This window comes from Agelaius phoeniceus, chromosome 13 (assembly GCF_051311805.1).
Source record: "Agelaius phoeniceus isolate bAgePho1 chromosome 13, bAgePho1.hap1, whole genome shotgun sequence".
Taxonomy (NCBI): Eukaryota; Metazoa; Chordata; class Aves; order Passeriformes; family Icteridae; genus Agelaius; species Agelaius phoeniceus.
Window position 1 is genome coordinate 6,703,813 of NC_135277.1, and position 12,192 is coordinate 6,716,004.

Consider the following 12,192-nt stretch of genomic DNA (forward strand, 5'->3'; position numbering starts at 1 on the left):
TAAGGTAATTTCTCACAATCATCTGGCAGCATCCTGGGGTGGAGCCCATGTGCTTTGCTCATCTTGACTTTCAACCAGCCACCAAAATCCAGCTTTACTGGGAAGCTTTTTAATGTGCCTCTTGGGAAATGATTCAGATGAAGGGAGTCAGGAACCCACAGATCGTTGTCAAAGGAAGGGGTTGCAACTCAGAGTCTTGAATATTGTTTAATTTCTGCCTTTGTTTTGGTTTGCTCAAAGAAAATACGTAAATGTTTTGCATTTATTTTTGCAGAGTTGTTGTATCTCTTAAAAAAAAGCCAACAAAAAAATCCCCAACAGCTGTAAAAAAAAAAAAACAAAAAAAACCAAACCCAAAGGAATTAAACTTTTAAGGGAAAGGCTTTCATGTCCACTCCAAATCATACAAGTTGTGATAAATAATTTGTAGAAGGCCACTGTTGATGTTAATTTTAGGGTAACTAGAACCATAGGCAAATCCAAATTAAAAAATTACTCTGCTCGATTCTATATCAAGCCAACTAAAGGTGTTGACTCCTTTAGTGGAATGGTATTCCAAATAAACTTCAGGATTACAAGGTTTAATTTTTTTCATCTTATTTTTTAAAATACCCTAACACCTTTAATGTCTTTGCAGGTCAGGGGACAGGGAAAGTTTGTGTCTCAGCACTTTGCATGTTGTGATCCTGGAAATGATTGAAAGAATATTTGAGTTCCCCTTATCAAGACCTCCTACAGTGGAGGGATTTAGTTGAAAAAGTTATCTTTTACCCCCACCATCTCAGTGATTTCTGTTATGCATGGAGAAGTACATGTGTCCTTTCTCAGAATACTCACTTTTACACCTTATTTTATTTTTTCTCAGAAACTTCTCAGCAAATACTGAGGGCAAAGAAAATGCCTATTAGCAAACATCTGTAAAGGCTCTTTTTGGCCACAGTTAAGTCCTAAATTCATTGAAGTGCAATCCAGCACACCTAACTTGAAGAAAATTAGTATTTCTGTAATGTTTCTTTTTTTCTGTAAGAAAAGAACACATTCTGTTCTGCAAACATGGTATTTTCTTACTCAAATAGGATTAAAGAACAATGCATATTTACTGGCCAGATAGCCAATTTTTTTGCAGTGGTGACTACAATATAGATGTTTTAGATGTGTCAGCCACACTTGGCATTTTTCAGACAGAGTCGTCTTTCATATTAACTGTTTTCCTTTGTTTAAAAAAAAAATCACTGAAATGACGGCAGAATATTTTTAGAAGAATAATCATGGGCCACGAGTTCAAGGGAATTGTTCATTGTGTTCTGTTGTCAGTGGAATGCTCAAGGTAAAAGTTAAAATGGATCAAATGTATTTCCCCTTTTTCAGACATCTCCTTGAGCTGCATTTTATGATAAAAGCCCTAAATCTTCCTTGTTAGGGAAGTGGGTTTTGTTGTGCAGCAGTATTCTCATCTGGGAAATAAAAATTCCTCTTTTTACTCTAATTCCTCTCTAGTTAATTTGGTGTTCTGCACTATCGTTTTTAGATTCGCATCCAGATTCAAAGTTTCCAAACTCTCCCATGCTTCTCACAGCTGATGGGGTGAAGTCAGTCCTCTCCTCTCCTGCTCTGTTTCCCCAGTCCCAGAATCACAGAATGGTTTGGGTTGGAAGGGACCCTAAAGCTCACCTTGTTCCAACCCCCTGCCATGGGCAGGGACACCTTCCACTAGGCCAGGTTGCTCCAAAGCCCCATCCAGTCTGATCTAATGTCTGACAGTATTTTTCTGTCTTAGAAAAGTGGCAGACTGTTTCCTCCACTGTAGGAGTGTTATCCACATAATGACTGCTTGATTTGTCTGTATTTAAGCAATTCAGTAAGCTCTCATCATGACTCACACAAATAACAGATTATCTTGAATACTGCTGAACATCATCAGAAACTTCTCAGGGCTTCCATTTCAGCTCTCTTTTCTTTAAACCTCAGCTTCCTATTCAAATGTATCAAATCCAATAGTTCACTAGTTTACAGAACACAGTTTTCTGAAATTCACTATTAGTATTTGACATAGCTTAACATGAAGTGAATGTTTTTGGAGGGATATATTTATAGTGTGGTTTTTAATGCTTTGTGTTTAAAAGGTTTTTGTATTTTGGTGTTGTGCTGTGGGTGCTGTCTTTTTTTTTCCTCTGTTTCCCTTTGATGGATGTGAGGGGGGAAGCAGTGTGACAGCATTTAGTTAAACCATCTCAGGAACATTATTGTGTACCTGTTAAACTGAACTAAGAGTAAAAAATAGCTAAGCTTTAAACAGGGCTTCTCTCTGAATAGTGAAATATTCGATTAGAAGATATTTTGAATATCTCAGTTCCTTTTTGTTCAGTCAAATAAAAAACTTATAGCTTTTAGTGTGTGCCCCTCTAATAAAGCACAGAAAAACAAAAGTCTCTGGACTGTTTAACACCACTCCTGCTCATCCTTCCCTCCATGTGGTCTGATGCCCATCTTTCCCTTCCAAGATCAGGATTTTGCATCCAGTTTTCTTCTGCCAAATGCCTGCTGACAGCCTGCAGCCCCTGGGGCACTCAGCTCCTGCCCAGCCCCCTGAGCCCACTGTGGGAGGACAATTAACCACCAGGGCTTTGCTGACTGCTCTGTGGTGTATGGCCTGACAGAGCACTCTGCCTGTTATTATTTGAAATGATACAGGGCTCTGCAGCAGGATAAATTGAAACTTCCCATGTCAGTCCCTCAGGGCAAACACCATTTCAGACTGGAGGTGATGTCAGAGAGGTGCTTGTGTTTTTTATAGTGGCCACAGGGAACGAAATATCTTCTGGAGCTGTATGGTCAGCATGTGGCCTTTGGCCAGAGAGAGCCAGTTTGGCTTCTACATACTGCTTTTGGAGCAAACTAAACCAAAAATTACAGCATGACTCAAAATCTCTAATACAGGGCGGCTGTTCCTGTAGAACAGTATTTTTCAATGACAGTTGGATTTGAAAAATGCTGCAAACCCTGGTATTAACTTGCTGCTTAATGGAAAGTAGTTGGGGATGGGGAATTAAGCTTATATTTTTTTCTGTCTGTTTTCTGCTGCTGAGTAATTCTCCTTTTTGTGTTGCATGGTGCAGTGGAACAGTGTGTTGCCCTTGAGCTCTACAAGTCCATCCCAGTCCCACAGGAGAGGCTGGAGTTTGTCATCAGGAGTTGTGATAACCCCCTTCCCCATTACTTGCTCTCAGTAAACCTTTGGCAGTTTTATGGCACCTTGATTGATAACAGGTTTAGCCAGAAATGGGGAGAGGAACAGGATTTGCTCTGCAGGATGAAATATAGAACTGGGGAGAGGAAGGCAGGCAGAGGATCTGAGCTGGGTAACGGCAGCCAGGGACTTGTGGGGTGGAAGAGATCACCCTGCAGAGCATTTCAGGCTCTTTCAAAACCAGAGCAAAAAGTGTCAGTTCTATGATGGCTAATTTGCCACCAGCTGAGAAATCTCTCAGCTCGTGTGAAATACAGAATATTTGCATTCATTTAAAATGTTAAATGTATTTACTTCATTGGAAGTGTTCAGGGCCGGGCTGGATGGGCCTTTGAACAACCTGATCCTGGTGAACCTGCCCACAGCAGGGCTGTTGGATTAGCTGATCTTTAGAGGTCATCTTTATAGATCTTCCAGCCCAAAGCAGTCCATGATCCTAGTTTAACTTTCTTTTGATTTTCCTTACGCCAGCAGCCTGAAGAGGAGCAGTCTGCCTGCGATGTCACCAGCTCCAGCTCCTCTGCAGAAGACACCATGTCCCTGGAGAGGAACTCATCCCTGGGCAGCGACACGTCCCTGCCCTTCCCACCCGTGGGGAGCTTCCCCCAGCCCAAGGACAGGCACAGCCTGGATGGCAGCTGCACCAATATGGTGTCCTCAGAGGGAGGAGAGAAGGAAGAGGAGCTGGACAGCATCACAGATGTGCCCACGCCTTCGTCCGTCCTGCGCAGCTCCATGCGGCCGCTGTCCCCTTTCCGCCGGCACAGCTGGGGGCCGGGCAAGAATGCCACCAACGAGGCAGAAATCAATCAGAGGAGGTGAGTGAAGAGCTGCTTTGATTTACTCTGCACCCACTCATGCATATTTATCTGAGCTTTAAAGCTGGCGTGATAAAACTGAAGAGTTTATCGCATCACTTTTGATTATTTCTTTTTCTGTTTGAAGAGGTTAAGACAATCTCCTAATGTATGTTTGTTTGGTTTTTCTTAAATTAACTTTCAGGATTAAAGTACTTAATACCTACAGTATGCTTGAGCTTTCCAGAGTAAATGGAATTACCTCGGGACAGGTCTTCCATTAGAACTGTCACCACCCCTTTCTGTACAAAGGAATTATTGGAGTGTTAAATCTCACTGACCACAGAATAAACATGACCATCATTGCTCTGATTGTATTAAGGGATAGCACAGGCACCAGGGTTTAAAAAAAACTCTGTGGAAGCTCTTCCTAATGGTGAGATGGGTCCTCCCTGTTTCACAGAATTGATTCCCCCTCAGTCCCTCATGCACAGTAAGTTCTACCTAACTCATCACTGTTGTCCCTGGTGTTGTTCAGGAAGATTCAAAAGAGAAGTTTTCCCATCTATTCTTTCAGAAGGTACAAGGGGCAGAGGTGTACAAGCCATGTGAGTGTGTCCATGCTGGTACCAAATGACTGTGGGAAGAAAAGTTGCTCAGTCCCCCGTTTCAGTGGGGAAGGAGATGAAATAAAGGAAGATGCACACCAAAAAGTAGTAATTGATGTGAGGCTCCCTGCCATGCCATGCACTGTTCAGCATTTGGGCTGCAGGGTTATGGGGGCAAACCCTGTGTATTCTGAGCCTAGTGGAAGTTTGGCCAGTGTTTTTAATGTGCTTTAATGCCCTCAGAGCAGGAATTGCTTTAGCAGGGTCAGGGTGCCATATCCTCCCTAGGCAGGTGCCATATCCTCCCATCAGGAATGTATGCATCCTTTACACACAGCAGCTGTGGGTATCACTAAAGGATAATAATTAATTAATATCACCTTCAGGTTTTAAAGTCAATGTTGAAAACCATTCAGGATTTTCTGAGTAACATACAGTGAAAGATTTTTGTTGTTGTTGTTGTTTAACACTGTCACCTTTTTTTGGGCTTCATTCCTGGTTCCCAGGTAGTATTTAAATAAGTTAAGAAATCCCCATCAATTTTTAAAAGCAACAAAAGAGTCAGCATACCTGCATGTTTATGACAGAATGAGTCTATAAGCTCCTAAACTCATTTGGGGAGATTTATTTTTAAATGTATGGCCTGATGCATAAGGATTTCTGGGGGTAATAAACTGCAAAGCTGGCAGTCACTGCTAACACTGAACAGAAGGGGTTAAATTCTCCTGCATCCCACTTTGGAGGCTGTTTCTGATATGGGAAAATACATTCATTGTAAGTGTAAGAAAATCTGAGTTAAAGGAACAGTAATTCTTCTCATATGTTCTCACATTCAGCTGCAGCTACATAAGGATAGCTGTCATGTAGGGTAATTAAAAAAGAAAAGCTGGGTGGGTCTGTAGTGCTGATTAGATTCATGTTTGTTTTTATGCTTCTCTCAGAAAGGAATTTGGATTATTTGCTGTGTTGTTTTGTTCTTTTCTTTGTTCTTTTCATATGTGGCTGTTGTGATGTTGAGACTCTCGTTGCTTAGTGAGAAACAACAAATACTGAGGAAGGGAAGTGCTAACAAGTGACTTTCACTCAAATCAGTTAAATTTGGAGTGTTTGCTTATTCATTTATTTCACATGAAGTAGATAGTTTTCCAGTAGAAGGGGAAAAGTCCTTATTGCAACTTGACTTATGCAAACCTTTGAAGTGGAGTAACACTGAGCACAAGCCTTGGCTGAGGTTTGTCCTGCTGATGGGCAAGATCTGTGCTGCTCCCACCACCCTTTGTGCTCCCTCCCCTCCTCTGGGCACCCATGGCACTTCTCTGCTCTGTAGGTGAGCAGCTTGCCCTCACTAAATGAGGAGAAAAATAACCAAATGAAGTGTAATTGCCACCAGAACCAGCCCAGGGGTCAGAACTGGGCTGTGCAGCCAGGAGGAGGAATGGGGTGACAGAGTGCACCATCAGCTGAGCTCTGAGAGGTGCTTCCTGCCCCAGCAATGACTTGCAGTCCCTGTCCACAGCAGAAATAGTCCAGACCTTGATGACAAAGATAGCTAAATCAGGCTTAGATAGAGGACCCAGAAAGCCTACAGAAAAAAAAAAAATCAACTTTTTGTAGAATTTGATCTTTCCCACTGTTATGTGTTTGTAAAAGGGATGAGCATAAAAGTTTGTTCACAGAAAAGATTAGGAAAAAAAAATGAAAATGTGAAAAGATGCTCAGTTCCCCTTCGCTTCCCATCTCTCCTCAAATGCACTTCACAGATAATCCTTGTGTCTGCATTTTACTATTAAAAATACAAAGAAAACCAACAAGGCTGCACAAAAGGATGTTCATCCTTCAGTTAATTCCTGACATTCATAGCAGATTTGAAATGCCTGTCTTTCAACAAAGCTGCAGTGTGTGTGTTAAATGTCCAGGCTGGGCAAAGAAACACCCTCATGTTTCACTGATGGATTAAGCACTGCAGAACTGGAGCTGCTGTTAATCACTATTGCTAGCAGCTTCTGTCAAAGTGTTTGGCCCTATCTAAACTTTAAACTGACCTAGCTTTGGCAGCAGCAAAGTTGCAACATGGTCAATACCTGTGCAGCCTTCTTTCTGTACAAAATAAAACCAACCAAAGCCCAGATTTATTTGTAGAAGAGAGGAGAAACACAGAGACTCATTACTTCCTTTCATATTCCATTTTGTGTTTTCCCTGTATGTCCATTCCCTCTGTCTGTGTGTTGGGGATATTAATCCCTTAGCTGCCATTTGTTAATTTTTTTTCCATTCAAGCTGCTGACCATTCTCCATGATTCATTTTCAGTTCAATGCGAATTCTGGGGGATGGTATAAAGAAGCCTCCCATTCATAGGAGAAGGTACAAAGCCAACTAATGTGACTAACTGTTTTGTGTTTGAATGTCTACTAACTCCATCTTCTCATGTTAGTAAACCTGTAGTACCTCTGTAAGTGTTGGCATTGGAGCTGTGCATCCCACCTGGCTGCTATCTCTCTCCAGTCTGACCCATGGGCCCCACAGAGCCCATGCTTGAGCTGTTTTCTCCAGGATGTTATGTTAATAATGAAGAGAAATCTCAGATATGATTTTGTTGGCCTTTGCCATGTATAAGATTTGGAGTTGGTTATGACAGTGGTTTACCTGGGAGCATGTGTGTGATTTGGATTTAAAGCACATCAGACACTCCTGGCAGGACTTGCAGGAGGGGCAGCTGGGGGGAGGGATGGGTCAGACACAATCTCAGAGTTGGAGAACACTCTGCAGATCTGCAGCTGGTTGAATTAAATGGCTTTAATTTTGCTCTTTTGATGGTTTTTATAACCATCTTCCTAAAAAATAGAAAATAAGGTGTGTTTTTCTCTTTGCTTCCATGTGTTTTTCCTCTCTCTATAACAAACTTTCAGTTTCTCATCCATCCCACAGATACACAGTTCCACTCACATAACCTTTGCATTGACTATTAGTTTATAAAAGAGGATACTTAATTTTTGACACAGCAGGTGTGAAATGTCTGCACATAGACATTTTAGGCTAAAGAAAAAAGAGAAGTTGAACTTCTGTCCTTCAGTGGTTCAAGCTTATCTAACCTCCCATAGCCTGCTACCTCCCCTCCTGTGCCAGCCTAGCTTGGGATTTCACTGCACCTGAAATATGGCTGGGGTCTTGTGTGTGCAAACAAACTACCACATTCTCACATGTGAAAAGAATGTTACCATGATGTTATGACCAAAAAAATCACTGTGCCTCACCATGCATCAGCATCAATGAACCCCAGCAGCGCTGTACGGTTCAAAAGAACATTCTTAAAAAAGATTTTATTTTAAAAAGGCACAAGGAAGAACATGCTTTTTTACTTCTAAGAAGCCACTTCATTTGCATCACTGCAGGAAGCAGTGCAGTGCTTGTCTTCTCAGCTCATGCAAATTATCCTATTTTTATCAGTATTTTCTTAAGGCTCCTCTCTAGGAGCTGTGTTATTATTTAGAGTCAAAATATCTGAAACACTGAGCTTACATGTAGAATAAAGAAAACATCTAGAATACCTGGTCATATCTGAAATGTGATATGATAATCCTTTCATAAACACTTTCTCACTTTTTCCGGTCTCTAAACTATTTTGGAATCATCCTCTCTAACCCCACTTGTGGAGCAGGAGCCTGAAACTGATTCCAGCTGTTCATGCTTTCCCACAAGGCTGATGTAGATAAAAGCTCCTTCTCCTCCCCAAGCTGTCTTCTGTAAAGGAGTTTTGCATGCTATGCATTGATCTTCTTAGGATTTTAGGGTGTTGCCAACAGGCTGTGGGTGGCTCCCCCACAGGACTGTGGTTCTGCAAGAGTGCTTTCCACAGCCTTTGCCAACAGATCCCCTTCCTTCCTTCCTTCCTTGCAACACTTCAGTGTTAGCATTTGGGATCAGCTCCATAACATGGCAATGGTCAGGAATAGAAGCATCTTTTATAGTGTAAACATTACATGATTCATGAGGAGAATCTTCTTTCCTTTGATTGAAAAGGGACCACACAAGAATGAGTGGCTTTGAAGAACAAAGTGGCATGAGGCTATCTCAAAGGGTCTGCCAAGCTCAGTGCTCTTGTGGCCACAAGCAGATGGCCTGGGGAATCATGTGGGACACCTTCCTTGGGATGCTTTGTCTGCTGCCCCTGAGCAGGTCTGAGTCACCCACTGGGAGGCTGAACCCAGGCCTGAGAGTGCAGGTTGTGTGTGATGGAGGTGGATTTCCTGTGGCCTGGACTTGGTTCCTCCATGATTTCACACAAGTATTTTAGTCCCTGCCATCCCCCACCAATACTTCAACATCTGCCATTGTGGTTGAAGTGGGTGAGGATGATGAAGCACTTGGAAATATTGGATGTTATGGGAAGGAATGTTTTCATGAAGAATGTTTTTAGTACTGTGCTGAGAGCTCCAGGTGAAGCACACCTTTTGGGTGTGTCCTCACCCACTTAATATCCTTTATAGAACAGGCAGCAATTATCTGAACTCTGCCATTGAACACCCATCCAGAATGTTTCCACTTCTCAAACCCTTCCAGAATGTTTCCAGTGTTGCAGTGTGTGTGGACACAATATGAGATGGCATGACATGATGCATTCAGTCTGTTTAAATCTTTGTCTGTGCTCTCAGAGGCTTCTGGCATTTACAGTTCCTTGTCCAGCAAGGCTTAAATTTGTTCTGCCCTTTTCATAGGCTCCTGTCATGGAGCAAAGCATGTTCTGGCCATGTCCCCTCCTTGCATGGATCTCAGACCAGGACCTGGGAGCAGGACTTGTGCTTATGCAAAATTCCCTTCAGACAATATATGCTTCCTGAACAGCTTTTTCAAGAATTAGGGATCATATAAATGTCATAGCTGATAAGATGGATTTCTCTGTTTCTGCAAAACCTGCAATTGGGCCATGAGCTAACAGAGAAAAAATAACAAAAGCAGTCTAAAATAACAACCAAAATATTTGCATTCTGTATTTGCATTTCTTATATCTTTCATGATGCAACTTTGGGACTCTTTTGGGGAATGGGAACTGAAAGGTTTTTTAGTTAGTAGCGCTCTTGATTTAATTCCAAGTTAATAGTAAGATTAGCCTATTTTTTTTTTCTTCCAGTCTCTTTCACTGACTGTGAAAGACTGTGCAGCATTTAAGAATGTGTCTTTCTCCTTATTTTTCCAAGCCTAGCCTGAGGTTATTAATATTTCTATGGAGGGGACTTACACTATGAATTATCTGTAAGGGATTCTTTTTCTGATTTGAGAATGAGAGTTCCCAGGAAAATACTAATAATTACTAACACAATGGCTGTGTGTGATTACTTACAAATTGGCTTTGGTATGTTTTAGCCTTGTTTTTCCCAAAAACCTCTCTCCCCACAAGGAGTACTTTTCCCAGTACATTGTATACTCACTGATGGGGTTGGTTTGGGGGAAGTGTGAGCTGTCCTGCTCCCTGTTCAGTGGTAACCTCGGGCATCTGGGGCACTGTGGTGTGTTTGTGCAACCAGACATGTGCTACTGCATTATTTCTGAGTTTGTTGGTTTTTTTTTATTTTTGAAGGTATGTGAGAGTGAGAGTCTTTTAGCATTCCCCATGTTCCATAACAATCCGATAATCACTGCCCTTTTCCTTTCTTTGCCTCTTTTGCTGTTCCTAGTTTGAGCTGGTGTCCCTCAGGCGTACAGTACATTGCCATGGGTCCTGACTTTACTTGTAGAAGGTATGGTATGAATAAATGTGCAGCAGCACAGGAGCTCTGCAAACACCCTGTCGTCAGCTTCTCGTGCATCCTGCACTGCTGCTCTGGCTGAAGCGTGCACGTGTTTGTTTGCTTGGTCTGCTTTTCCAGCAATCACTCTTGGGAGTGGAGCCTCAGAGCTGGGCTGCAGGTGGAGGTGGTGGCTGCTTTCCACTGGCCTCTGGCAGTAAAGGAGCTGCACTGTTGGGTTGAGCTGCTCTGTTCCGTGATGACTTCGAGCCGTGGTTTTTTCCGCAGCAGTGATCAAAATGATAATGGTGACAGCAGCAAAGAATCAAAGCAAGATTAGATATGATTCAGCACTTCTCTCTACCAGATCAGTCTCATAAAGGATTTAAGTTCACACAGACTTGCTCTCTGTAAATTGAAAGACCTAGGCTTTTCTTCAAGGAGACTAATCGTGTAAAACCTTCCCTGAGAAAAACCATCTGATCACCACAGATGAAAATTTCCCAGGCTCTTAAAGTTTGCATCTTCTGTAGAAAGTCCCAGCACTGAAATTGGTGTTTGCAGGTCACTTTTTTACCCAATATTGTTTGGAAGCCAGTCCCCCAGATTTTATGGCTTTATAGCTTTTCTCTAGCAGTTTTTGCTGGTTGTGGGTAGAGCTAATAAAACTCTTTTTTCTGAAGAGTGGATATTGAGAAGGAAACCTGCCCTTCATGGACAGTTAATTATGTTTGGTGTATGTATGCCAATCAGCAAATTACAGACCAGTATCACTGATAACTATTTTATGGGCTAATATTTGCAGGTTTTAGCTAGTTTTGTCACAAGTACATGACTTTTTTTTTCTCTACTGTGTAGCATCGTTGTTACCACCTTGAAATGTAAAAAAGAGATATTGTTCTATCCTAAATAATCAGTAGAAATGGGACTGATTTCTACCTACAGGTGTTTTAGAATAAACTTTTAAATGCCTGCTGTTGATACACATTGATGAGTCACAATCTTCCTAAAGCAGATTAAATTATAAATGCTTCAACCAGTCTTTTTTTTTCTCATTAATTACCATCAAAAAGGTTTTTTAAATTACTAAATCTTCTTATTCATGGTTTATTGCAGTTTTTGCTTTCAAGGTGCATATTTATGAGCCTTGTAATGCTTCTAAGGTACTGCAGAACATTAATCACTGCTATGCAAGTCTACCTGAATTTAAAGCTCCTTTGGTTGTTTAAATTACCTGTACAGCCTGTAGTATGTTTTCTTTTTCATGTGTTTCATGGCAGCTTGTTCACCACAGACATCATGATTAGCCTCATGTTGGGATATAAATCCAGGGTAGGGCTGGCACTTAGTGAGTATCAAATCAAACAAATCAAATCAAATCAAACATTGGCCATGGATCTGTGCTGCTGTCCTGGGAGGGGAATCTGCAAAGCTTCACCCAGTGAACTCACACTGGCATTTCAGTGGGTTCATTTGGGCATGAGGAGCAGGAGGGTCAGAAGCAGAATATTAGAGCAAGATTTATCAGATTAAATAGGCCCATGTGAGACAGGATGTGTTTTGTATAAGTGAGAGGAAAGAGCCACTTGTCTGTCAGCACCTGTCTCTACAGAGTTTGGCCAGATGTTTTATTTCTAACACTTCTGCAAGCAAAAGTTTAGTGTTTTATTTAGCTTTGAGTTATTGCCCAGCTCTGCTGGGCAAGACCTAGCTCCCTCAATAGATGATAAAATAAAATTGATTGGGTGATGGAAACAACATTTATTGAATTTAAAAACAAAACCACAGCATGGATAAAAGAGAAACCACCTTTGGCAGA

General features: G+C 41.6%; 1 protein-coding gene across 5 annotated transcripts in view; it reads left to right on the forward strand.

Annotated features, from left to right (window-relative positions):
• Nucleotides 1-12,192, forward strand: part of AKAP13 (A-kinase anchoring protein 13) — a 208,928-nt gene that overhangs the window by 152,952 nt on the left and 43,784 nt on the right. For 3 of the 5 annotated variants that reach the window (XM_077185732.1, XM_077185734.1, XM_077185733.1), the window contains 3 exons: nt 3,719-4,065; nt 6,961-7,014; nt 10,323-10,385. In XM_077185732.1, the coding sequence (XP_077041847.1) occupies nt 3,719-4,065; nt 6,961-7,014; nt 10,323-10,385 (464 nt within the window). The remainder of the gene's footprint in view (nt 1-3,718; nt 4,066-6,960; nt 7,015-10,322; nt 10,386-12,192) is intronic. The other 2 variants (XM_077185735.1, XM_077185736.1) reach the window with 1 other exon arrangement.